General features: G+C 31.1%; 3 protein-coding genes across 5 annotated transcripts; 2 read left to right on the top strand and 1 right to left on the bottom strand.

Annotated features, from left to right (window-relative positions):
• Positions 1 to 1,673: 1,673 nt before the first annotated feature.
• Positions 1,674 to 7,797, top strand: LOC113863289 (ras GTPase-activating protein-binding protein 1-like). The gene is made up of 9 exons (XM_027496817.1): positions 1,674 to 1,889; positions 3,392 to 3,577; positions 3,997 to 4,291; positions 4,371 to 4,609; positions 4,686 to 4,860; positions 5,048 to 5,169; positions 5,263 to 5,328; positions 7,139 to 7,202; positions 7,331 to 7,797. The coding sequence occupies exons 2-9, from the start codon at positions 3,392 to 3,394 to the stop codon at positions 7,567 to 7,569; spliced, it is 1,386 nt and encodes a 461-aa protein (XP_027352618.1). The 5' UTR covers positions 1,674 to 1,889; the 3' UTR covers positions 7,570 to 7,797.
• A 4,463-nt stretch (positions 7,798 to 12,260) lies between these two features.
• LOC113862772 (ninja-family protein AFP3) lies at positions 12,261 to 15,703 on the top strand. 2 transcript variants are annotated; one of them, XM_027495965.1, is made up of 3 exons: positions 12,261 to 13,260; positions 15,055 to 15,110; positions 15,144 to 15,530. In XM_027495965.1, the coding sequence occupies exons 1-3, from the start codon at positions 12,552 to 12,554 to the stop codon at positions 15,450 to 15,452; spliced, it is 1,074 nt and encodes a 357-aa protein (XP_027351766.1). In that variant the 5' UTR covers positions 12,261 to 12,551; the 3' UTR covers positions 15,453 to 15,530. The 2 variants fall into 2 exon arrangements, with proteins under 2 accessions (XP_027351766.1, XP_027351764.1); XM_027495963.1 differs by having other exon boundaries at positions 15,055 to 15,703.
• Positions 15,704 to 17,353: 1,650 nt separating this feature from the next.
• Positions 17,354 to 19,529, bottom strand: LOC113862806 (probable endo-1,3(4)-beta-glucanase ARB_01444). 2 transcript variants are annotated; one of them, XM_027496015.1, is made up of 2 exons: positions 19,106 to 19,529; positions 17,354 to 19,027 (listed from the first exon to the last, which is right to left on the bottom strand). In XM_027496015.1, exons 1-2 carry the CDS (start codon positions 19,511 to 19,513, stop codon positions 17,531 to 17,533), a joined length of 1,905 nt encoding a protein of 634 aa, XP_027351816.1. In that variant the 5' UTR covers positions 19,514 to 19,529; the 3' UTR covers positions 17,354 to 17,530. The 2 variants fall into 2 exon arrangements, with proteins under 2 accessions (XP_027351816.1, XP_027351815.1); XM_027496014.1 differs by having other exon boundaries at positions 17,354 to 19,529.
• Positions 19,530 to 23,528: the final 3,999 nt, after the last annotated feature.

Below are 23,528 nucleotides of genomic sequence, written 5' to 3'. Positions count from 1 at the left end.
AATTTTCACTTGATATTTCGCACACAATTTAAATAAAATCTTAGAGCATGTTTGTTTTGATTTTTAAAAAGAATTTTTTCTTTTAAAAATAAAAAATAAGTATATATTTTTTAAAAAAACTCTTTTTAAAAATCAAAATAAACATGCTCGTAGAATTATAATATTTTAAAACTAACAAATATTTTGCACATTCATAAAGCAAATACTTTTAAGATAAATATGTACTACTAAATCAAATAAATTTATCCATAAACATAGCAGTTGAATTTGAAAAGAAAAAGAAATTAACTTGAAATTATAAATAACTAAGATTTATGACGAAGAAAAAAATAAATGTATAAAGAAAATGTAAAAAATATTATTTTAAAGAGTTAAAATTAAAGAGTAAACTTATAAATTACTCCTGTAATGTATATGTTAAATATTTTAAAATTGTTTTATTAATTTCTATAATTGTATTATATTTGATAATTATAGTCAATCCACTACTCATATTGGAATTTCTCCGCTTCCATCGCTTACTGCGATCATGATTGCTAGTCCACCACTTCCTCTTAGCATCACTATCTTTATAATTAGTGACACCTCTTACTCCTTTATTTCTTTCTTTCTCATTTTTTCTTCTTTTTAAATTGCCTCTAGTTGTATTAAAATTTTGCAAATCAAGATTACATTCCTTTTCTCCTCTCATCATCATTTTCAAAAGATGAAAATTTGTTCTTGAACCTTCATTTTTATTGCATTCATTCTCGTTATTTTTATGATTAATGTCATATTTTTGACATCTTAAGGCTTGAAAATACAACAAATCAACCCTTGTATATGTGTTTCTCTAAAAATAATATAATTTTAATGTTAAGTTGGCATCACGCATGTCCTTTAATATAATAAAAATTAATATTTTTTAATGTGTAAATTAATGTTGAAAATCTAACTACTTTAATAGATTATCATTTCAAATGTATCAACTTTAAAAAGTTAAAGATTAATATATTTAACACTTATTATCTTAATGATTAATTTATAAATTTATACTAGAATTAAAATACTAGTGTAACATAAGAAATATAAAATATAAAATATTATATTAAATAATTGTGAAACCCTATTAAAATATTAAGTAAAATAAAATCATAAGTTATACTCGTACTTAGTGATATAAATGCATTTTAAGTGTTAAGCTAAGATAAATAATTTCTTTTTAAAACTATAAGTATTAGATATTTAAGTTTTTTAAAATCTTAATTTAATTTTAAATTTAATAAAGTACTATTTAGTTTAAATAAAAAATATTTTATAAAATTAAAGACTAAATTAAAATATCAACATTTATAATTTTCAAAATTTACTCATTAGGTAACGATCATTATTTTTACTCCAGAAATTATAAATATTATTCAATTAAATTTAAGACTTTGCAGATGTTTTATTTTAACATCTCACTTTATATAATTTAATTTACTTTATTTTTTCCTATATTATTTTAATAATATTAAAAACTAAAAGAAATACTATACTATAATATTTTAAAAAATAAAAAGTTAAAATGAAATTTTTATATTAAAATAAATAATATAATTTCAGACTAAACAATGATTTATTCTTAACAAAGTTATACAATGATTCGAAACAAAAATGCATTGTTGGCAGTTGCACAAGTGGGGAACCTCACGAACCGCATGGGGAAAAACCTGACCCATATGATAACTTGAGAGTGAGTTTCCCTGATCACAGTCACAGGTAGCTTTCGCACACCCCTTTTTTTGTGCGCAAACTGTTCCCGTTGGTCTCTTCCCTCTGCACTGCACTCTCCTCTTTCCAATAACCCCACACTCACACTGTGCCATCTCTCATCGTCTTCACAATCACCACCACCAACACATTCCCAGGTACTCCACATTTTCTTTTCTCACTCTTCTCCTAAATGGGTCTCACACTTTTTCAACAATTTCTACACTTTCCCTTTTAACCGTTTTCTTAATCTTCACGAACGGGTGATTTCCCTCTTACGTTAATGGTTCTGGAAATGGCTTATTATGTGTATAGTAATGATCAGACATTATTGGCGGTTTTTTTGGCAACATAGTTATTGTGAGATATGGGCTGAAGTGAAGTGTGTTTTTTTGTGAGGTTTTCTTATATTGTCCAAGTTTAAATTTTTTCTTGTGTATAGTGATTGATTCGGTTGCTGTGAGCGATGAGCTCAAATGGGTGTTGTTTGCTTCGTACTATGAGTTCGTTTTAGGGTTTAGATTTGAGATTTTGTTTCTCTTTGGATCTGGGATAATGTACTGAGGCTAGTGTGGTAATACCGTAACACAAATAGGCATTTTGATTATTGTTTTTCATTGGAATGTATGTAATTGTTATGTGATAAATGAAGGTGATCTCACTCCATTTTCAGAATGTGCGTTGCGTTGTTGTCGCTTTCTATGTTGCCTTTTTCTTAGTGATTTTGTGAGTTTCTAATTTTCTCAAAATTCCTTCTAACGGGGGAGCAGACACAAACTATTTTAATTTAATTTTTGAACTTTTTCAGCTATGTGAATGAGGTTTAATCAATTCCCGGTTAGTCAACTCCGATATCCTTCAGTATTAAGTATCTTTGTTAACTGTGTTGCTTTTCTTGCATTCAATTTGTAAGTAAAACTGCTTACAGATTATATGTACATTATATGTTACCTTTTCAAGTGGTATAAAATTAAAGATTAATAATCTGGTTCAGTTTACTGAAGCATAACATCTCTTGGATTAGCAACTAATTTGGCTATGTTGAATTGTTGATACCCCTCCAACTTGGTAAAATTAAAAGGCTTTACTCAAGGACTGTTTCTAGGATTCAAATCTCCTCAGCTTTATTCTTGCTAGCAGATGTTTGTTACGATAGGATTCTTCTAAGACATACCCCTGCCTTCCCTTGTCTCAGTGTACCTCACTTATTGTTCCTGCATGTCCCTACATAAACAATGTCTGAATATGATATGCAGTTATGCACTTATGCCCCAATTACATGGTTAATATCCCTGTTACACCCCTTTGTGGTGTGGAAAATCTTGTCATGGTGATTTTTAGATGCTAATCATGCTATGCCTTGCTGAGACTGGTGGCTATATTTTATTATTAATACATATCTGAACTTTAAACATATGATGGATTATGTTTCTTGATATGAACTCATCTCTGTTCTCTACAACAAGTCAACAACAAAGAGCCTTGTTCTACTAGTTGAGGTCAATTACATGGATCAAATGACACTACTGTGTTCTATCAAGAAGCAATTCTTTCAGAGAGGGCATCTAGATCTAAATGGAATTGAATACCTAGTTTTGACACTTTTATGTGTATCTAAATGTTCTCAAATTTCAAATATTGATCAATTGGTTTTTGACAGATGGCCTTGCAAACAGCTACTCCTCCAACTACTCCCAGTGCCCAAGTTGTTGGTAATGCATTTGTTGAGCAGTATTACCATATTCTTCACCATTCACCAGATTTGGTCTATCGGTTTTACCAGGACTCTAGTGTGATAAGTCGTCCTGATTCCAATGGTGTGATGACATCAGTTACAACCATGAAAGTAAGTTCCCTGATACAAAACTGGTGCCTGTATAACTTTTTAAATTTTCTATAAAAGTTTCGTCTTCTGCTTTTTTGAAAGAGAAGAAACATTGTAAAATGTAAAATAATACCATCATCTGATATTGTTTCTATTCATTTCTGTTGAGTTACTAGTTGTATAAACTCCTATTACTATTTGCTCATACTCATACCATCCACTAGACTTTAATGCACTGCTAATTCTCTTTTTTTTCTCCTTTTCATATTCACTTTATATGCTTCATGCCACTTATTGGTTATACTTCTATTTCCCTATGTTTTACAGATTTGAGAAGGATGAAGCATTACACATTTAGATTTTTTTGTGCTTCTGTAAATTTTTAATAGATACATCTCAGGCTTTCAGCTGATCTCTAATTCCAAGGGTTTATGGTGCAGGACATTAATGAGAAGATTCTTTCACTAAATTTCAAGGAATTTAAAGCAGAGATAAAGACTGCAGATGCTCAAAAATCACACAAGGAAGGAGTGACTGTACTGGTGACTGGATGCTTAACTGGCAAGGATAACATGAGAAGAAAATTTGCGCAGTCATTTTTTCTTGCTCCACAAGACAATGGCTATTTTGTTCTGAATGATGTATTTAGATATGTAGAAGACCATGAACCATCAGAACTACATCCATTTAATGGAGATGGTGATGCAGCTGCTGTTACAGTAACCCCAGAACCAGGCAAGACTAATTTTAAAGTGTCTCTTCTGGTACAAATTTATTCAGGGATAGCATTCATGATGTTCTCATTTCTTTACAGAACCCAGTCATGTAGCTGATTCTTCTGCACCAGACCCTGCGAATTCTCATGTTAATGAAGGTCAAATTGTTGCCGAGCTTGTGTACGAGCCATCTAATCATCATGAGAGGCAAGTACTTGTTGAAAATGAAGACAATGTTGAATCCCCTTTTCAGTCAAATGGTAATGACGATTCTCAGGCCACAGAACTGGCTTCTTTAGCTCCTGAGGATGCCCCAAAGAAGTCTTATGCATCAATTGTGAGTATTGCTATATATCTTTAACTTACAAGCACTGTTCTTATTCAAATTTTGAAGCTTATTAGATTTGTTGTAGGTGAAAGTCCATAAAGGGAGTTTGGGACCAGCAAAAGTCTATGTGCCTACTAATACAATAAAGCCAGGGCCTAACAAAACTGAGAGCCAGGTAGTTGAGACAGTAGAAGCTTCTGCAGTGCCTGAAGCATCAGTGGATAGTGTCAACCCTGAAAGTAGTGATATTCAAGAGGAAGGTACATGTTGTTTGTTTCAATTTGAACATTTGTTATGGTTTTGTTTTGTCTTTCAATGTTTGGATAAAATGAACTTTAAAGCAACATACTATTTAATTTGTAAAGTTGTTTAGTTATTTTCTTGTAACTCGGCCAAAAATTTTACTTAAAGATATTTGTGCTTCTAATAATTATATTCTTCTAACAGTTGAGGGGCACTCCATTTACATTCGAAACTTGCCTTTAAATGTGACGGTTGCTCAGTTGGAAGTAGAGTTTAAGAAATTTGGACCCATAAAGCCAGGAGGCATCCAAGTCAGAAATAATAAGGTAGTTATGAGTTCATGAAGCATTCAAATTACCCTTTTTGCTTTTGCCTGAGTCCTAATGCAGTTGTGTTGAAAATACTGTTTGTCTTTACAGCAGCAGGGATACTGTTTTGGCTTTGTTGAGTTCCTATCTCTAAATTCAATGAATAGTGCAATTCAGGTATAGTCCTCATTGGTCAACTGTTTAGATTTATCGAATTTTGGCATTTAATCATGCAAGTTAATTTTAATTATTGTGTTGAAGTTGCTATCAAATTTGGATGTAATGGATGAAGTTATGTATATAATTCATTAATCTGCCACTGCTTTCAATGATTGTAACATTTTGGCATGATAAAAATTATTTATATCCTTCAAATTACAGGAATTTTTTTACTGAAATTTAAATGTATTCCCTTGTTTATACAAATCTTCTATTCACATAAACCTCAGCCATTTTTGAGTCTAGCAGCATGCCTACCACTGAGACTGAGCTCCTTTATAGTTGACTCATAGTCTAGGTGGTGCATTACTTCTATGTGTAGTTGGTGATAGTTTCTGTAATGCACTTGTTTGAGGTACTTGAATAAGTTGTATCTCTTATTTTAACTTCAGTAAACATATTCTTTAAAATAATAACAGGTCTTTAATATGTTCTATGCCGGTACTGTCTACTTATATCTTTGTTTATATTCTCGTGTTTTTTTCATCTTCATGTGCTGAAAAAAATTCTTGGAGTCCATAAAGTTCAAATTTAATTCCTAAGCTGTATGAGGATGGTGCTGTATGTTGAAGTTATACATCAGTACAAATTGAATTTGTCTTCTATACTGTTATTCTGGAGTGGGGTTCTCCAAATTGAAGTTCAACCAATTTTAAGCTGAATTCATTGTATTTGCCTTTGCACCTTGTTGTATTGTTGAGTTGTTTATGTTTTACTCGCTTTAGTATTCATTTTATCTTCCGTTTTTCCTTCACTTAATGAGCGCACTTCAGTGTATTACATCATACAACAATATCCTAAGTAGACTGACAACCCAGTTGGCCTTGCTGAATGCTGACCTACATCAAAGAGGGGGCAGCAGAAGCTTGATTATAACTTTACAGCTCTGTAATTTGACCCTAGTTTTCCTAGGTATGATGCAGAAGTCACTTCAAGAGTTATAGGTTAAGGAAGAAGTAAAAGAGGAAGACAGGAAACGGTAATGCTGAACATACTATTGATTGAATGTATGTGTTGTTCAACACCTTAACCTTATACTCTTAGTCATATTTTAAGTACTAAAAATGCAAATAGTGCAAGCCAAAGCCCACTAACAGTAAGACTAGAACCTATTAAAATAAGGGAATGGCATCAAGTAAGTTATTCTAAGAGAAACTAAATATATCTTAAATATTCTCTAACTCTCCTTTAAGCTAAACTTTGCTAAGTCTTAGGTTGTTACATGTAGTAAGCCTACAGTCTATGACAAAGAACACTAACCTATCATGCCAAATCACTTAGGCAAGTAGCATGCTCCCCAAAGCACAAAACCTTTAATGCATTACAGAACATGGCAACCTTTGTCAGAACATGCTCCCCAAGGGGTTTCTAATATTCATGGTGCTAGCTGCTAGAATAATTCATTTTCTCTGGTGTTATTAACTTTTTCTGTTATGTCATGATATTATTGGCCTGCCCTACTTGTCTCATACATGCAAAATTTTTATTTTCCCATTCTCCCCTTCATTGTCGCTGAAGGGAAAGAGTTATATTGTAGGTCCAAAGGTCTATGAAACGAAATGCAGAATGATTTTCCAGCCCGGTAGAGAGCAGTTTGACTGGTTGTTGTAATTTGTATTGTCACATCATCATATAGATAATTCTATATTCTGTCTGAGATTGATGTGTTTGATAAAACTTCCATCAACTTTCTCATTTGTTACTTCTAACTTGGCGTTAAAAAATCCTAAGATCTTTGTTCATTATTTAAGACAGTTTACTTTGTCAGGCTTCTCCTATTACTGTTGGGGGGCGTCAAGCTGTAGTTGAGATAAAGAGAACCACTACCCGAGGTAATTTGTAGCGAACTGTCACAAATAAAATTCATGTCATTCATTCAACATAACAAAACAAAAGAATCAGCTGCTTGTATGTAAAAAAAGCCCCATTATAGTTGACAATTCTTGTTGTTCTCTTTCAGTTGGCAGTGGCAGTACTGGAAGAGCTAGGATCCCATCCGGAAGGAGTGGATTTCGAAATGACTCTTTCAGGGGTCGTGGTAATTATGGTGGTGGTCGTGGCTATGGTCGAAATGATTATGGAAACCGTGGCGACTTTTCTGGTAGAGGTCGTGGTCCGGGCGGTCATGGAGAAGGTTATCACCAAGGTAGAGGGAGGGGTGGCCGGTCAAGTGCCCAGAAACAAAATGTTTCCAACTGAAATACTGGATGGTTTTTGGGAGGTTGCTGTGAGACCCCATTTTTTTTGGTTGGTTGCAATCATGGAAGTCTGCAGAATTTTCTTGCCACCCTTTCAACCTTCCAGAGTTTCTCATGTTACTTTCACTGCATTTCAAAGGTTGTAGTATTTCTAGTTATTATTGCTATGATTGTAGTGATTTTATTAGTGATCAGGAATAGGTATACTTATTTAAAAATCAAAACAGATGCTATGACTTGAATTGACATTAGATTAACCATCAGTTCTTTTTCCCTATGATGCCACATTTCTATATCCAAACTGAGATTCTAATTTTAAAAGGGTCATTATTAGTCCCATTTTTGTTTTATATTTACCTGTAATTTAGAAACGACATGGGTTAACTGCTACTTTTTTATGTTTGCTGTTTCATTTTGGGTGGCGCTTCAGGATGAATTAAATGGAAATTGGGGGCATAATTAAGTGGAAGAAACTGTTTAGTATTATATTTGCAACATTGAAGATAATGTGTGATCACTATTTGCACTTTGCTTATCTCCAATCCAGTTGACTAGAAAATTAAATAAAAATGCGCAAAATTAGCAAGTTGGGGTTTCAATCTCTTGTGCCTCCTTCGTATCTCCCCAGTCACATACTCATAGTAAAATACAGAATGCTGTTTTGCTTTTTCAATATATGCATGAATGTTGACAGATTAATGGAATTGACCGAACGCACGTAACAAGTTGCATATGGTATGAATATATAATTTTTTATGTCCGCATATGTCATGAACATAACAAAAATTGTTATTATTTGAAGAAAGAAGGTGGATCAACCCATCCAACAGGTGTCGAATTTGAATACGTTTGATTAGGACTTTCGTCAACCACATGACACAAATTTAGTAACATGCATTTTGTGAGGAATTAATTAATTAACAGACGATACAGTGCACAACTTACAAGATAACGCATTGGTACTCCGAATTTTAAATACCAATTTCTCTTAAAACAAATTGTGTGCAAACACATGAAACGGTTCAGAGCCTTTAAAACTTGAATATACTTTCAAAGAAAAAAGAAAATATTTAAAAAAACAAAAATGGGTTTATAAATTGTGAGATGTGGAAAATAAAAGTGGGAGAAAGAAAGAAAAGGTAATTTAGTAATTGTAACTGAAAAAAGAAAAGGGTAGAAGGAGAGAGAGACACGTGTGAACGAAACAAGAGGTAGGCTAGTTGGAGGGGCTAGCGATACCCGTCACGTCACTCTGACACAGAACGTACGCTTTTCACCACACTCACGTTAGACACGTCAGCGCGTGGCAACTTGGTACTCTCATCAACTGTGGAGGGACGCGTGGCAGTCACCCGCCACAGCAGAAAAAGTGCAACTTGCCATCTACTGTGGGCCCCACCACCGGATCTTCTCCTCCGATCTCCTTGTCTCCCCCCATCCATTCTCCGCCGTTCGATCTCAATCAACCATCTTTCCTTATTTTCTGTCACCCAACTTGCTACCATTCTTTTTTCTTTATATATATCATTATCACTTCTCGGGTTCTCCTCTTCCCACTTGCTAACTCTGTACGGTTTATATCTTTTTTATTATTTTTTATTTACTTTTTATTTAGGACATAAATTAAAAATAGAAGACAACTTTCCCTAAGTCAACACACAACCCCTAAAATGGACCACTCGCTGGTATATTTGTCATTGGCTTTGAACGATGTTTCGATGGTACTATAAATTCCTGAAAACAATCACTTGAATATAATTCAATGAAATGGAACCTTCAACTGAATGATATACACTTGGGGGATTGGGACAATGATGGAAAATAAAATAGATAAATTGCTGAATATATACCAAAGTGTTAATTATAACTTCTTTAATTTCTCTCTTTTTCCATGCACATCAAATTAATGATCAATTCAATTTTTAGCAACTAGACCAAGAAAAACGTATTATAATTGAATAAATATTTTATATTATAGCTAAAACATTCAATATGATATAAAAATTTATTATTTTATGTTTAGTATTATAATATTATATTAATACTTATTTTTATATGTATTATAATTGAATAGTGTATAATATAATTAAAGAGAGAAAAACGTATGAAAAGAATTGTAGTCAAAATAAAATTTAATTTTATAATTAAAAATTAAAGATTATATATATATATATATATATATATATATATATATATTCTGTGCAAACTTGGACATGTTTAACCTTATTAATAACATACTTTTTCTCCCATTTATTTATTGTATATAAAAAATACAGGTGATAAATTATTGAAAAAATAATTAAAATTTTATAATCAATGAGGTTTAATATTTTAAGTCTGTATTTATACAAAATAAAAATAATATATTTTTATTTTTATTTATGCAAAATAAAAAAGAAACACAATTAAAAATGGTTCATGACTCAACTATTCTTAAAAGTTACAATAAATAATTATTTTTTATGATATTATATGACCAATTAAATCTGTTGTTTGTCCTTGCTGTTTTTCTTTATGTTATAAACATTTTAGTTCCCTAAAAAACATTGTACCTTGTCACCAATGGCAGCCTCTAACTTGAAAGAGTGGACACAATTATTCAAAGCATTTGCAAAGGAAGTTAACCCATCCAAATGTGCAATTTGGGAATTACATAGTGCGGCCATTCAGCATTCAACTCATTAAGCGTTGCATACGACAACGTTCCCTCCATCATTAAACTCAAAATTCTTATTTTTTTAGTTTAATCAATGGCAGGAGGGACTTTTCACTTTATGCTTATGCAATCATTACCCCGAATAAATAAATAATAAAATGTAATTTTAAAGACCAATGATACAAAATTATGTTATTATTTAATTATAAATATTTTGTTAATAAGAATTATTATTTTATATTTTAAAAATTTTATAATAATTCTTAATTAATGGTTAGTATAACAAAATTATATTGATACTGTATCAAAAATAAAATAATTTTAAATTAAAAAATTATGTTGATAGTATACATATTTTTATATGATATAAATATTTTTAAATTTACAATTTTGAAATAAAAATAAAAATATATTAATTAAATAAGTTATGCAAAAATATACTACTAACTATATGATCAATAATTTACAAGAATTATTTCATTTTAATAAATAACTTTAAATTTAAATTTTAATAAAATAAATTATTTTAAAATTATATAAAATTGTAAATGACTGAAATTTTATAAAATTATTATTATAAAATCTATAAAAAACTAAAATAAAGATTGAAAAGATGAAAACTTAATAAGCTTTAAATTTTTAATATATAAAAAATAACAACTAATGACGAAGAGACATATTATGTATATATAAAGAGGACAATAAAAAATATTATTTATATTATAAAAGGAACCACCTAATACTTTGTTTAGAAGTAAGAAAATATAGAAAGAAATAAAATGAAATGGAAAAAATAATAAATAATAAATTTTAAATGTATATTATTAAAAAATAAAATTAAGCATCTTATATTTATTCATTTGACTGAAAAATATATAATTAATTCTATTGAATGAAATTTAAACTTTAATAAAAAAAAGTACAGTTTAAAAAAAGAATATTATGATCATATTCATACAACAGTCTCCTTCTCACACGCTTTCTCTTCAATTTGGCAAGAACTAAATTAATGTGGGCCGGTCCTCGATTTTTCTTCCTGTGACCTGTCCTTCATTTCATCCACTTTAAATGGAGAGAGAGAAAATATATTGAAATTATATTATTTACTTTTCATCTCTTTATTCTTTCGTAACTCCTTCAATTAAAATAAATGCAATTATATAATAGAAATAAATATGATTAATAAATACTCCTTTGGAGTTGTTTCAAAAGATAAGTATCAATATATTTTAAAAATTTAAATTATAAAAAGTAAAAAACTCATAAATGAATATATTAATTACTCAATTTTTAAACATTTATTTAATATAATATTTATGTTAATGTTATTCTTCCTTTACTTCTTATCTACAGAAGTAAATGTATCATTTATTGAATATACAAGTTATTAATTGAATTATTTAATCTTATTAATAAGGCTGAGATAAAATATAAATTTATTACATGCACTTATATTTTATTAAATTTAATAAATTAATAAAAATATTAAATGAGGTGATTTGAATTTGAGGTAAAAGCCAAAAGTAGATAATTTGAAAAAGAAAAAAATAATTTTGTGAAATAAAAAGTGACAATATCTTGAAAAAGAGAAAGAGTGATATTTATGATGATTGAGATGAGTGATGAGTAGATAAAAAATGTGATATTAAAAGGGAAAGAGGAGAAAGGGTGTGACCTGGGGTCTTGAATCTGAATGTTATCTTGTTTGTTTTGGAGCAAATATGTGTCACGTTGTAATTCCATCACGTGGAGCTTCGTTTCAATCACTACCAGTCGCCTGACACGTGTGCGTTGAACTTCGCAACAATATTTCCTTCTAAAGGAAAACCACCCTTTCCTAAAGACAAACACAAAACAGAGACGCCACCTCAATATCCTCTCATGGCGCCAGGTGTACCTTGCAACTCTGCTCCTTCCTCCACGTGTTGCCTCCTTATCCCCCGGGGTTGTTCTTGGAATTTCACATCCCCTTTGGCCATTTTCTTCTCCCGAGTCATCACTCTTCACTTCCTTCAGCCGTTTTTGTTTTCATCTTCTTCACACCTTTTCTCTCTTTTTATTATTATCTTAAATTTTCTTTCTTTTTTTTCTCTCTCTCTCCCTCCCTCCGCGTACAGGGAAACTCTTAGAAGAAAATGTAGATTCTCATTCCCCAGCCTAAGATTAAAAAAATAACTTATGAACTGGTCGGTTTTACATGGAAAGCATTAAACTGTGTTCTCTTCGATGTCATCATGAAGCATCTTCGGTTACTCACAACTTCCCTGCTTGAATTTCACGTTTTCTTTAGGCTTCTCCATCTGGGTTTTGTCTATTAGTTTCTTCCAATGGCAACTGTTGAAGACATCGAGAAGGGCCACCATCACCATCATCAGCAGCATCGTCACATTTCTTCATCACCAACAACAACCAGCAATTTACCGCGAGATCTGTTGAAGAGATTCATGGCGGTGAACAATCAGCATCACAACTTGCCTTTGCCAGTGGCGAAGCAAGACGAGGAGGAAATAGAGTTAAGTCTTGGGCTTTCAATGAATGGTCGATTTGGGGTGGACCCAACAGCGAAGAAGATAAAAAGAACTTCATCGATTCCTGAGTTTGTGAAGAACGCGAGGGATGAGGAAGTGGGGTATGGGGTTGCGGTGGGTATCGCTATCAACCCTTTGATGAGGACTTGTTCTCTGCCAACCGAGACAGAGGAAGAGTGGAGGAAGAGGAAGGAGTTGCAGACGCTGAGGAGAATGGAAGCCAGGAGAAAGCGTTCTGAGAAGCAGAGGAACTTGAAGGCTATGAGGGAACGTGCTTTTGCTGCAGAAGGGAGTAATCCGGTTGAGCAAGGTGCTGGAGGGTTCAATGAGGTTGCAACTAGCTTGGGGCGAACCGTGTCGTTGACCACTCGCGTTTCTGGACTTGGTTTGAATGGTGACAAGGAAAAGGAGAAGGGTAGTGGGGTGGCGTTAGCAACTCCATCGCCACCTTCACAGGGTTCCGTTGGTTCTTCGGGGATCTCAGAACCTGAGAGTCAACAAGGTCAAGGTCATTAATTTCTGTTCATTATTTATTTATTTATTTATTGATGGGTTGATTTGCATTTACTTTATTTCTTGAATTATTCTCGTTTTTTTTCACTTCATGTTTTATGCTGAACTTTTTAGGATATTAGTCATCAATCAAGCCAGAAAGTGGAAGTTTTTTTACCTCTTTCTCTCTATTATTTTTCAATTCTAACCAGCGTGCAATTGTTACTTTTTTTCTTTTTTTTTAAAAATTTAGATTTTAACTTGATGCATAAATCGACCAAGATGGGTTTTTGGATTTTATTCTATCTGTCACATGGTTGCAAGTCACCACCGACCGTGGTATTCACTGTCAGGGTGGATCCTGCCTTGTCATGTCAGATCATGTCTGCGCCTCTTCAAAATTTTGATCAAAACCTTGTCTCGGTTCAATTTGGCAATTACTAAATGATTTTTGTGACAACCCAACAATTCTCCTAATCTCCTAGCACTATTGTTTAACCTAAAAGTTGCCATTTAGTTTGAAGTATTAATCTCGGATTGATACTGTTCACATTCTGGGTCTCTGGTATGTAGAGTCATTTGCTAATTCTTAGCATGATTTTCCTGCCTTGAAGAAATGTTGACCCTAAAAATCTCTTGAAGACTAGACACCTCTGAGAGGTTGTGGCGCTTAATAAGTTAGGTAATTCATATTATATCCCTACTGTGTGTGGAAAAATGGCACAATCTAAAATTAAAGCCTGATCCCTAGTGGCTAGTCTATAGCACTTCACTGATGTGGTGTGTGCATATGTATGGTAGATTCTTATTAACTATGTTGATAAGGTGTTGAGGGTTCTGATTGGTTTAATGTTATGGGCCATCAAAATAGATTCTGTGATAATAAAAAAAATTCAAATCCATCAACCGTATCGGATCCTGTAACACATGTTGTTATGTCCGTTGATTCAATTCTCTTTAATTCCGTTTTCCTTGAATGGTTCATAACGAGGGTTGATAATTGATTTCTGTTTTGTTACTTGGACCATAATTTATGTCCGCATTTTTACTTGGACAGAAACATTAAAGTTTGTCATAATATGTTCAGATAATTTATGTTGGTTTTGTTCATAACATGTGTTGATAATATATTTCCATTTTGTTCCTTGGATGTATGCGTGTTGATAAGCTATGTCGTCCGACTTAATTCTCTTTAACTCCGTTTTCCTTGAACAAGAAATGTCAAATGTGTTTCATACCTCATGTTTATAATTTGTGTCTGATGATTTTTAATTCTGTTATGTTGGAAATGTTAAGTGTAACTTCTGTAGACGATGATTTAATTCTCTTTAATTCCATTTTGTTCCTTGATATAACTCTTCCAAACTCTTTTATATTCTTCAACTGGAAACATCAAATCGAATGTCTCATAACTGGTATGTCTCATATGACTCGTGTTGACCATTTATATCTGTTAGTTTAATTCTCTTCAACTCCGTCTGTCTTGTTCATGCAAAACAAACTTGCATCAAAATTGCCACATGGTTTAAAGGTATTATTTTTTCCATTACAAAGTCTATTGACTGGTGTTAGTGTCTCTCTATTCTAATGCACAGCTGTTGCTCAAATGTCATCGAGCCTGTGTAAAAATCACAATGTATTAATGTTTATCAAATATTTTGTTACCCAATAACCATGCTTTAACAAGTTGATTAATCTATTCTATTAAATAATTATGTGTAAGCTTTTATCACTGGTAAAAGAAGGGGATTAACACGTCTTATGATATGAATGACATTTGTTATTAAAATTATTTCATTATCCATTACAGGAACAACTCCAGTGGAGGCCAGAAGCCCTGTTGGTGCCAACTTGCTGCTGGACAGTGAACTGAAATCTTCAGTCCCCTTAGGAGCTAGAGTTGCAGAGAACTCAAACAAGAGTGATGCTGGGAATCAGCCGAACAAACACTCATCACCTGAAAACAGAACTAAAGACATTGTGAAGAACTTGTTGGAAGACATGCCTTGCGTATCCACCAAGGGAGAAGGCCCTAATGGAAAAAGGATAGAAGGTTTTCTTTATCGATATGGGAAAGGTGAGGAAGTGCGGATTGTTTGTGTTTGTCATGGTAGTTTTCTTAGCCCTTCTGAGTTTGTCAAGCATGCTGGTGGTGGTGATGTAGCAAATCCATTGAAGCATATTGTTGTTAGTCCAAGCTTTTCGTAAGTCAAGCTAGACTAAGAGAAAGAAGAGTGGTGAAATTTTTATGCTGCCGATTCCTATGTTCACTCTCGAGACTCATCTCTATCTCTCTCTTCATGAGATGTTCATGTTAGTCTTTGAAACTATATATAGATAATACATTATGGAGCATTTGATTTCTTTGTTAATCAGGTATTTCTTCCCTTGTTCTTGAGGTAGTGACTGAAGAACATGAGGGCCAATGATATTTTGATGAAAGGATTAAACTGATGTTTACATATTTTTGTAGCTAAAGTTTTAAATATTTTTATTAAAAATTGTGTGAATTATTTTTATAATTTTCTTTTATACATGACAATGATAGCGGGTAAGAATCTATTTATTTTATTATAGTTGCACACTAATTATCTTTTCTTTTTTTATTTTACATCTAATGCTATATATTCATGGGATCAACCTATTTTTTCCAAAATTATTATATGAAACTCCGATGACTGTGTTTCAAAAGATTATATACAAAAATGTTTAATTGTAAATTCTGATTAATAGATAGAATGGGTGGTGTTCTATGGTTGGGACTTAGGTCGGACTCTCTATTTCATCATTATTTTGCGTCTTATAGTGCGAGGCCAAGCAGAATGCAAAAATGTGCGTTGTGGAGTGTTGCGGGTAACGTGGATGGAAAAGAAGTGGAAGACATGCAGAATTTGTCTCTGACGGGGCATGCATAAATAAATTGTGATGTATGCAACATTTTTGGAATGTGAGCATAAGGAAGAGATAGACTTATTTTCTTCTAATTATGTTGCTTCTACATATTGTTTTCTGATATAAAAATGGCAACAATCTAGGTGTAATATTTTAGGAGCGAATTCCTCAATTAAAATCACTGACACTAATTTTGATTTACCTAATATGTTACACTTCTCTACAAAACTGCTAAATTCGTTATAAATAAGTTTACTTCAATTTGGGTTTCTTTTTATATAAAACTTTAAGATTTTGCTATCAATTGTTGGAGTCGGATGTTGCTTTTGGGGATACAGTCAATTTAATTAGTATATCATTATTATCATAGTTTCAGATCCTTTTATTGAAACAAAATGTAAAATCGATTTAGGCCCCTTTTTTTTGTGTGTTAGGGGCACAATTTTGGTTGACATTTCTTGTTATCTTCAGGCATCTCTGATTCCAAAGATCGCCTCAATGAAAAGGTCCATCATACCTAATGGTCCTAATCATACTACGTAGTAAATAGATAGATCACCTGACCACAAAAAGAAACTCTTAGAACACTTGTGCTTCCGAGGCCCACCTTCTATTAGATACATAAAATTTTTACAACCCTTTGCTTTTCGTGCAGAAAGGTGAAACTTGCATGGATTTAGACTTGGGATTTGTTTTTCAGGTTATCTATTGCATCTTCTAGCCTTTTTCATATGTTATAAAAATTGCTATAATACATTAACACACTTTTTTGACATCATTGTTAGTTAAAATTCATATGACATCTGTTAAATGAGATTAATGTCAAGTTTTATTGATTCGTAATTAAAATTTAATGAATCTCAAATAATTCAACTAATAATAATACAAAACATTTCTCCTTGTTTATATTACTGTGAGGTTGGCGTATCATTCATTTTGGCCCATTAAATTATCAATGAAAATTCTTGCGAAAACAATATTGGCAACTACTCACTTCTCATTAAAAGCATCAAGTGTTATGAAACCACTTATGCTTGGGTAGTTTTATACCTTTCTCGTAGCAACAAGCTTGAAAATCATGAATTGATTTGATTCACTTGGCTAATGTAACATCACTTGACACCAGACATAAACAAAAGCTCGTTTTGTTTGCACTAGAAACACTTCAAAATTACAGGAACTGAACTTCTAATGCAGTAGAAAAATCTTGTAAACTGCAAATTTTATTAAATTCTTAAAAAATTTGGACTTAATTTTACATCACCACATTAACAATAACTGATACGAGATGCAGAACTTGATAAATTAAAGGAAATAAAAAAAAGGTTGACAAGGATCAAATTGAAACATTTGATTACAAGAACAACCTGCCAACAACTTAGTTGCACCACTCCTCATCTGCTGTGAATCCACCATAAGAGATTACTGAATGAGTTCCCATCATCAAAACCTTTCAACATTCTTATCTTCTTCAATGCTGTTTTTTTATCATAAATACCTTGCAAGGCATAGGTAAACCCCTTCCACCCTTCAACATTTGTTTTATTCTTCAGAGAAGGCAGTGTCCACTCCACAAGCTCCTTCACATAAGCCGCATCGGAGAACAAGGGCTCAGTTATAGGCAACAAGGGTAGAACTTGGATACTAAGCCTACACTCTCTACACTCAGCTGGAGCCCACCAAAGCTTACTGTCCCTCTTGTTAGCCCACAGAATACCCACTATCCTGTTATCTTTTGCAAAATCTTCTTCATACAAATTGTCTCCCTCTTTTACATGCCACCACATTTGCGCAGCACTAATTTCCAATGCTAATAGTGTTGATCCAGTGGCAATAAGATGGGTGTCACCATATGCTAGACCCATCAATGCTGCTGAATAGTAAGCATTCACAGCTTCACTTGAACTTTCTTGATTCCTTCCATCTGGAAATTCAGTCAACCCTGCAGCCCAAGAGTGCAACTTATAAAGGTCAAAACACCTTAGACGTGGATAATCTGAGTTATATCTTTGGCCCAAGTTCATAAAATCTGTCACAAGTGCATAAGCTTGTGATTTATATTTTTGTCCCCAAGCAGGGTCAATCTTTGCAAGTACTGCAATTCCATAAAGGAAATACCCCAAATGGAAATGATGATCATTATAAATTCCAAACCCAAAATCAGCCGTTGAATCCGTTGACCCTTGTTCAGTGACTAGTCCACCCCATTTTCTTTCATATAAAAAACCATTCCCTTTGAATGTTCCATCCAACCAAGGCTCAATAGTCTCCTTCAGAAACATTTTAATCTCGGGAATCACTTTAGGAAAAGACACTTCTTCTGCTATCAATGCTAACCTTGCAGCCCTTCCAACAAGCTTCCCATAGAAATAAGATGAATTTGTTGTTATTGCAGAAGAATTCAGCTCCTTCACATCTTTAGAAAGTGCTGAGACAATCTCATCATATGAGTCCTCTTTGATGCCTTTGTTCGAATGCCATGCTACAGGTACATGATCCGTTTCCAACACCCATGAATCTCCAACAACACCAACAAGATCACCATCAACGCTTCTATACTTCAAATAATGCAGAACAGTTACATCACGATCATTATTGTATGATAGAAGCTTAACATGAAGAGGGTGAGCTAGCATGAGCAAGTCCCCAGACCTTTTCTTTTGCCATTTATACACCACACGGAAAGGTTTCTTGAGTGCTGCATCACCAGATACAGGGTAACAAGAACTAAACTTGTCAAGAATTTCCTCATACTTGGAATCAGGCAACACTGCTATGCGAATTATGCCAGAAAACGGCTTGGATGTAACCTCAGAAGAACCGTGGTTGAAATAGATAGGGGAAGAGGTGTATATGAGCCATGTCTGAGTGTTGTTAAGCTGAAGGGTGTGCTTAGTGTTGTCATCATAGGAAGACAGAGAAACTATGTTATGCACTGTTGTGATGGAAAGAGGTGTTGGCTTTGTGACAGAAGTAGTTAGATAAGGGCTTCCTCTGACAAGGAAGAATTTGAGGTTGGAAGAGGGAATGTCCAAAGTGACACCAAGGTCACTGTAGGATGATATTACATGGTTTTGTTGATGTGAATATGTTTGAGTCTTTTGGGTGGCAGAGATGGTGAGATCTGGCACAAAAACTTGGTACAAAACTGCTGCGGAAAACAAGAGAAAAGGGTAGGAAGCAGAGAGAGAGGAGTTCGAGGTTTTGATGATGTAAGGGTGAATGTACTCTGGTTGGGACCCATTTTGGAGAACAAAGTTTTGGAAGAAAGAGTTTGTGGGAAGTGGAGATGAGAGAAGGTTTTGGGAGAAGAAGTTTGAAGGGTCTGGAAGAACTGTGGATTGAGTAAGAGGGAAGAGAAAAGAAGAAGACGACATTGTTTTAGAGGAGAAGAGAGGAATGATTGCTTGGTTGTGTGTTTTGTGATACTGCTTTCTCTTATATGAGCTAAGGTTTGAGATTGATTAGTGGAAAGTTGACTTTAGAGATTATTAGAATGACTCTTTCGCGTATTGTATATTACCTCACATTCCTTGTGTTTGTGTAAACAATTGTGAAAGATTATCTATGATCTCACACTATTCTAACACTCCCTTATGGTAGAGCATAGTAGAAAGGAAAATATCAAATGATATAAATTGAAAAGACTCAGAAATTAGTGAGTGTGTAAATATGTTCGATATTATTTTGATTTATTAACTTTGGATTTTCCGGTAATTTATTTGAATGGTATTGATGATTGATTATATTTTATTGCCAAAAATTATTTTGCCAGGTAGGTGGAGCATGTGACAATTTCCAAGGCATGTAAAAGAAATGGTTTGTTTCTCTCTCTTGATGCCTTGTTTAACGTTTAAAGAAATAATATAGTATATTTGAAGAGCTTTTGTTATGCGATTGCACGAATTCTTATCCAACTCTATTAAAATATAACACACGACACAATATTGCCATATATGGTTACTATCTTAGTATAAAAATATTGTATATAAAGTTTAATTTAACTCCAATTTTGATGAGAATATTACCGTTGTGCACAAGTACTTTTTGGCTCCGATTTGTTTTATTCTTTCTATTTGGAACCCGAAAGTAACGTTAGTGCTTGCAAGTCACGATCCCTTAGTGCAGCACAACACAAGAAGTTGTGTTATGGTGAAAGCCAAATCCCATTTATTGTGTTTCTGACCTTCCTATTAGCATTTTAGCTCCAACTCTGTTCATAAATTCAATTATATTTATTCTTTTTGTGAAACTGAAAGTTGGGTTCTTGAAATCTTCACCAAAAGTTATCCGTTGAATTCTGATGCAATTAAAGGGTATATTAAATTTAATTTAAAGTTGAGTATAATTAATTTTGAATCATCTAATATCGTTAAATGTGGGTATAAATTAATTTAAATTATATATATTTTTAAGACATGTACTTTTATTGACAAATGTGAAAAAAAAAATTCCAATTATAAAACAAACACCAAGACAAGAAAATTTAATCCGATTTGTCTTAAATGGTTAATAACAGAATATAATTAAATTTGAGAGGAAAACGGTTGCTAAGGGTATCGATTACGAAATTCAAAATAATTATTTTATTAAGAAAAGCATGTTAAAACACATTAAAAATCACAGGAAAAGTATTTAAGATTTTTTTTAATTTTAAAATATTAAATAATATCTTTATCAAATAAAATTTAGTATAAGGTTCATTAATTGAATTTAATAAAAAAATATTTTTATATCTCAACTTTGACCATGTCACATTATTCAACATGATAAAAACATTCAAAGCCAACAAATCATGGTCCAATTTAGCATCTGCATGTCACTTTCCAAATTTAAAATAGGTAAGATGCGTTAAGAAAATGACCAGATTACAGTTCAGTTCAACCACAAATTCTTCAGTTTTTATTTATATTTGTTTACCAAACTTGAGAAGGTAGTCTAAAAGAATAATTTAAATCTTTATTTATATTTTTCTTTTCTAGTGATCACAAAACGGCCATTAGTGGGTGGGAAACCAAAGCAAAAGAAGTTAACACGTAGTTTTTCATGAACAGATTTATTATAGGTACGAACGAGTTAGATTAATCTAAAAAATATTTAACTTAAATGACATGTTTTCGATAATCTAAATAAGTTTATAAGATTATTCGTTAACTCGTTTAAATAAATATAAATAACATCATAATATTATTTTGTGTTATTATTTTATTTAAATTTTATGATCATATCTTAATACTATATATTTATTAGCTTATATAAGAGGCCTGTTGACTTATATAAAAAGTTTAAGTTATTGACTTACTCATAGACGAGTTTATTCATCTATTTCAGAAACCTATAAAAGTAAGTCTTTAAATAACTTTTTAAATAAAATATTTTAAAAGGGTTAAGTAGAAAAAAAATTATATATATATATATATATATATATAAAAATTTACACTAATTTAAGTAAAAAAAACCGCTTATATTCAATTTGAGTAATATGTTATTTAAAACATATTTAGAGTGATAGTCACATTTTAACTTTTTACCTTTAAATGTAAACTTTTTAAAAATATTTATTTAATTAAAATAGAGTTAAATTAATTTTTAAATATGTTTTAAAATAAATTTAACTCAATTTTAAAATAAATATTATTTTAATTTTTAAATTGTAAAAATAATTCATTTAGTTTAATTATTTTTTAAAAGACTGGCATGTTATTTTAACTCGTCACTGCTCTTCGGCCAATGGATAAATTTGATGAATTTTAAATTAAATTATAATCAATAGGTAAAATAAAATAAAATCATTAACCTATTGATGATTTCTTAAAAACTCATCCAACTTATCTATTAAATATAATTTTTATGAATAAAATTAAATCCATCCATTTCAAATATATTGTACTTTATTTAAATAAATATTTTTAAAAATGTTAGTACTTAAAAAATATATCTATACAGTTTCAATTTATATATCATCTTTTAAATATCTATGTCAACTAATAAATTTTGAACTATTTTTTTTAAACATCAATGTATTATTAAAAATAAAATTAAAGTACAAAAAGTATTTTAATCCATTACATCTTCAAAGAAAATTAATAATACATGTTAAAAAATTATTAATTTAATTCACACAAATTAAACTTTAAACTATTTTTAATCTAATAAAATATAAAATATTATAGATATTTTTCTTTTATATATTCAACGGTTCAACCCTTTATTTTTACAATTGGATGAGTAGGCTGATTTATATACAAATTTATTGAATAGTTAGTAAATAAATAAATTGAATGATCACTCTTAAAGATTAATGTCATTGTTATTTTGTTTTTCTTATTATTATTATTATATTTTAAGTCATTTTATTATTGTTGTTGTTATACTATTATTTTTTTAATAAATAAATTTAAATATACTATGAGTAATTTTAAATTTAAATATTAATTTTTTAAAAAAATTAAAACAAAATCGTATGGTTAAAAACTAATTTTAATTTTTTAAATTAAAAACTACCCCCAACGGACCTTAATCTTAGAGTTTTAGTTTTGAGAAATAAAGTAATTTTATTTAAGAAAAAAAAATCTAACCTGAGTTGATGTATTTTCACTTTTAACCATGTATTATTGTATCATAAAAAAATTAAATATAATGATAAACTATATTAAAATTCATACTTTTTTAATAATATATTAAAATATGACTAAAGCCTACTACATTTATTTTAATTAAATAATTATGTAAAAAATATATATTAAATTAAAATTAATTTCTTCTTTATCATTAAAGGCAAAAAATTATATATATATAGACACACATATACACATGAGATTGAAAAATATATTAGTCTAATGGTTAAAGAGGTGTCTTTATCTTGATTATTTGAGAAAGTTTATTTATTTTGATTTGAGTACAAATATATTTTAAAATATGATAAAATTTATGTACAATACCATGTGCTTTATTAATATTATTCTCTAATTAAATATAATATTTTATTTTGATGATACTCGGTAATAATTATAATTATTTTAAATAATGATAGTTATGTCACTTAATATTTTTTATAAAATTTAATAAATTAATCATTAAATATTTTTTATAATTATAAAATTATATAATTTTTTTATAAACATAATCAATAACTTTGTTATTTAATAAAATTTAATTAATATTTTTTAATTTTTTAATTAAATTTACATTTTATAAAAAATTATTAAATATTATAAGTCCAAATCTAACACTGTGTTCCATAGTATTATAACGCAAAAGACACGTAAATATTTCGTAATAAAGTATTTAAAAGAATTCAAATATGCATCCCTGGGTGCACGGCTTCACGCTACCACATAGATGACGTAACATGTGACCGTTCAAAGAACAAACAAAGGAAAATGTTATTTT

The sequence above is a fragment of the Abrus precatorius genome, unplaced genomic scaffold, assembly GCF_003935025.1.
Source record: "Abrus precatorius isolate BTA unplaced genomic scaffold, Abrus_2018 Scaffold3, whole genome shotgun sequence".
In the NCBI taxonomy this organism is placed as follows: Eukaryota; Viridiplantae; Streptophyta; class Magnoliopsida; order Fabales; family Fabaceae; genus Abrus; species Abrus precatorius.
This window is presented reverse-complemented; position numbering and strand designations above follow the sequence as displayed.